At 51.6% G+C, this 2,887-nt stretch overlaps 1 protein-coding gene across 1 annotated transcript; it reads right to left on the bottom strand.

The window, feature by feature from the left end:
* Window positions 1-1,338: 1,338 nt before the first annotated feature.
* LOC101619971 (zinc finger protein 239-like) lies at window positions 1,339-2,421 on the bottom strand. The gene has a single exon (XM_012734671.1). It carries the CDS (start codon window positions 2,419-2,421, stop codon window positions 1,339-1,341), a length of 1,083 nt encoding a protein of 360 aa, XP_012590125.1.
* Between the last annotated feature and the right edge of the window lie 466 nt (window positions 2,422-2,887).

The following is a 2,887-nucleotide window of genomic DNA, read 5'->3' as shown; positions in this document are numbered from 1 at the left end:
AAGGTGCATGAGACCAGTGCGTCCAGGCATCACACGGCAGGCAGGCCTGTCCAGGCTGCCTTTGCTCCCCATGTTGCTTCCATGATGGCAACTCAGGTCGCAGCGGCACTTTTGAAGTGAAAGGGGACGGGTGCGTGCACGGAGCCAGGGGAAGACACGCTCTGTCCCAGGCGTCCTTCCCATGCTTGGACATACAACGGATGCTGGGCATGCTGGCCAGACACCAGGTGGCCTCAGGTGCACGGCAGAAGCTCCAGGACGTCTCTTCTTCCCAACCACCCCTGCTCATTATCTTGTTAGCCTGAAGCCAGGCTCAGTCAACATTTTTTGTGTCAAACATTTCAGAGCAAACATCTGCTGTCTTGTGGGCCGTCAGAGCTTGGCCCAGCTACTCCAGACCACCCCAGCAAACGCAAAAGCAGCCACCAGCAGTCTGTAAAAAGTGGGCATGTGTGTGCCGATAAAGCCTTATTTGCAATTTTCTTAAAAAGGCCATAGGCTGGACTGGGCCACAGATCGTCCAGCCCTGACCTACAGTCTCACTAGGAAAACTGTCTGCCTCAAAGGGCAGAGAAATGTAAGAGAAGCAGAAACAGCTCTCCACACGTTAAAAAAGATACAACTGGTAGAAATCTGAACTGCCAGCATTTGAAAGTGTGATATAAAAATAGCAAGAGAGTCTTGGTTTTTGTGCAAATGTTGAAATAGTAACCACGGGAAGAACCAGGACGGACCGTGAGCCCGGATTTCCCCGTCACACGGGCCCACCTTAATTTCTCTTCACAGGACTCGGGGAGAATTAAATGCCTTGACAGGTGAAAGCACACAGATGTGAGCCCCCTCCAATAACATCATCTTCCATGGGCTGTTCTGCTCCGGGAAGAACGGGGTATCCTTGTGGTGGGGTATCCTTGTGGTGGGGTATCGGCCAATCCAGAGACACCAAAGCACCCAGAAAACCAGCTGCAGATGCTACGAGTCTCCCATAGCCATTTATGGCAAGACCCCTTATGCTGTGCCTTGCTGAGCCTCTAGACATCTGGAGCTGGAACGTGCAGCGGAGGGGGCACTGTGTGGTCTCGGGTATTTAGAGGGCCTTGGGCTAGCTACACATTCGATGCAGTAGCAGCACCAAACTGGACAACCAAGAACACCTCAAACACTGCCCATATATCCAAGGAAGGAACAGTGTCCCATCACCCCCAAATGAAAACTAATGGTCTACTCTAGAAATCCTGTAATGAGACACAGGAAATATAATTCACGTTGTTAACTTCAATTTGACTTCTCTGGACACTGTGGCATCCCGAGCTCCAGCTGGAGGCTCTTCATACGGGGTTAGTCTCCCTTCCTGGTGTGCATTTTCTGGTGGAGCGCCAGAGAGGAGAGCTGCCCGAAGGTCCTCTCACATTTGGTGCATGGATAATGTCTCTCCACAGTGTGGGTTTGGCGATGTTTGGTAAGTGTCAAGTTGTCGATGAAAGACCTCCCACAGTCAGGGCACATGCACGGCTTGTCTTTGGCGTTCATTCTCTGATGTCGGTGAATGCCCACGTGGCACCGAGACTTCCTGCACCCCTCACACTGACAGCTACGATCCTTCCCATGGGTTTTCTGGTGTGTGAGTAGGGCTGTCTTCCTGGTGAAGGCTCTCCCACAATGCTGGCATACCTCCCGGGTCAATGGTTGGTGAACCTTCTTGTGTTCTGACAGGTGGGAGCCGCTGCGGAAGGCTTTGCCACACTCTTTACACTGGTGGGCTTTCTCCTCCTGGTGAATCCGGTGGTGCTCGAAAAGATGGGAATTGCACCGGAAGGCTTTCCCACACACTTTGCAGTGATATGGCTTCTCGCCAGTGTGGATCCTCTTGTGCTCTGTCAAGGAGGAGCTGCGGCTAAAGCACTTATCGCACTCTTCACACCGGTAGGGCTTCTCCCCGGTGTGCACCCGCCGGTGACGTGTAAGTTTTGTGCTCTGCTTGAAGGTTTTCCCACACTCCTCACATCGAAAGGGTTTCTCCCCAGTGTGGGTCCTATAGTGACTGTTGAGGGTAGAGCTGCTATTGAAGGCTTTCCCACACACCTTACACTTGTAGGGTCTCTCTCCCGTGTGGATTCTATAATGCGTGAAGAAGTAGGAGCTGTGCCGAAAGGATTTCCCACACTTGTCACACTTGTGAGGCTTCTCTCCGGTGTGGATCCTCTCGTGCTCTACCAGGTGGAGGGTCTGGTTGAAGGTTTTCCCACATTCTTTACATTTAAAGTGAGGCTTCCCTGCTCGGGCTGACTGCCGTTGGTGCTTTGTGCAGACCGTGCTGGTTGTTTTCCCATGAGTCTCTCTTGGTGGGGTCTTTGGCCTGCTGGTGGTGCCCTGTGGCGCCACACTAGTTGATGGTTGACTCAAGCAGCCCTTTGAGGTCATGGGTTCTTGCCCTTTTTTGCCAGGCAGGATTTTTTTGCCTGAGCCTGTAGCCAGCCTTGGATCCGACTTGTGGCTGCCCTGTGGCGACCTACCCTCAACCTCCAAAGTCCTTCCTGTCCTAGTAGCTTGTTGGGTCCCTTTTCTGGCTTTACCCCGAGATGAGGACTTAGAAGTGCCTGACTTGGGAACTGATGCCTTTGAGATTGGCTTTGTTTTCTTGTCTGAAAGAGATTGAGAGAATCAACATCTTTTTTAGGCCATTGTTTTTACCTTTGCTTGAAATGTTTGGCTGCAGTATCAGACACAAACAAGTAAATCAACCATAAATGTGCAGCTCAACTAGAGTTCATAAGGGGTCATCCCACAATGGTGTTAATTCTCTTAAGCGGAAGTGTTCAGAACATCCTTGTGCCCACATGCATTGAGTCATCATGTAACTGTGAGGAGCGGCCACCAAGCTGGTGGA

The sequence above is a fragment of the Condylura cristata genome, unplaced genomic scaffold, assembly GCF_000260355.1.
Source record: "Condylura cristata isolate star-nosed mole 26May11 unplaced genomic scaffold, ConCri1.0 scaffold00066, whole genome shotgun sequence".
Classification (NCBI taxonomy): domain Eukaryota; kingdom Metazoa; phylum Chordata; class Mammalia; order Eulipotyphla; family Talpidae; genus Condylura; species Condylura cristata.
This window is presented reverse-complemented; position numbering and strand designations above follow the sequence as displayed.

Bases quoted from the DNA above. Each gene is read 5' to 3' on its own strand.
- LOC101619971 (XM_012734671.1), bottom strand. From the start codon at position 2,421: ATGACCTCAAAGGGCTGCTTGAGTCAACCATCAACTAGTGTGGCGCCA.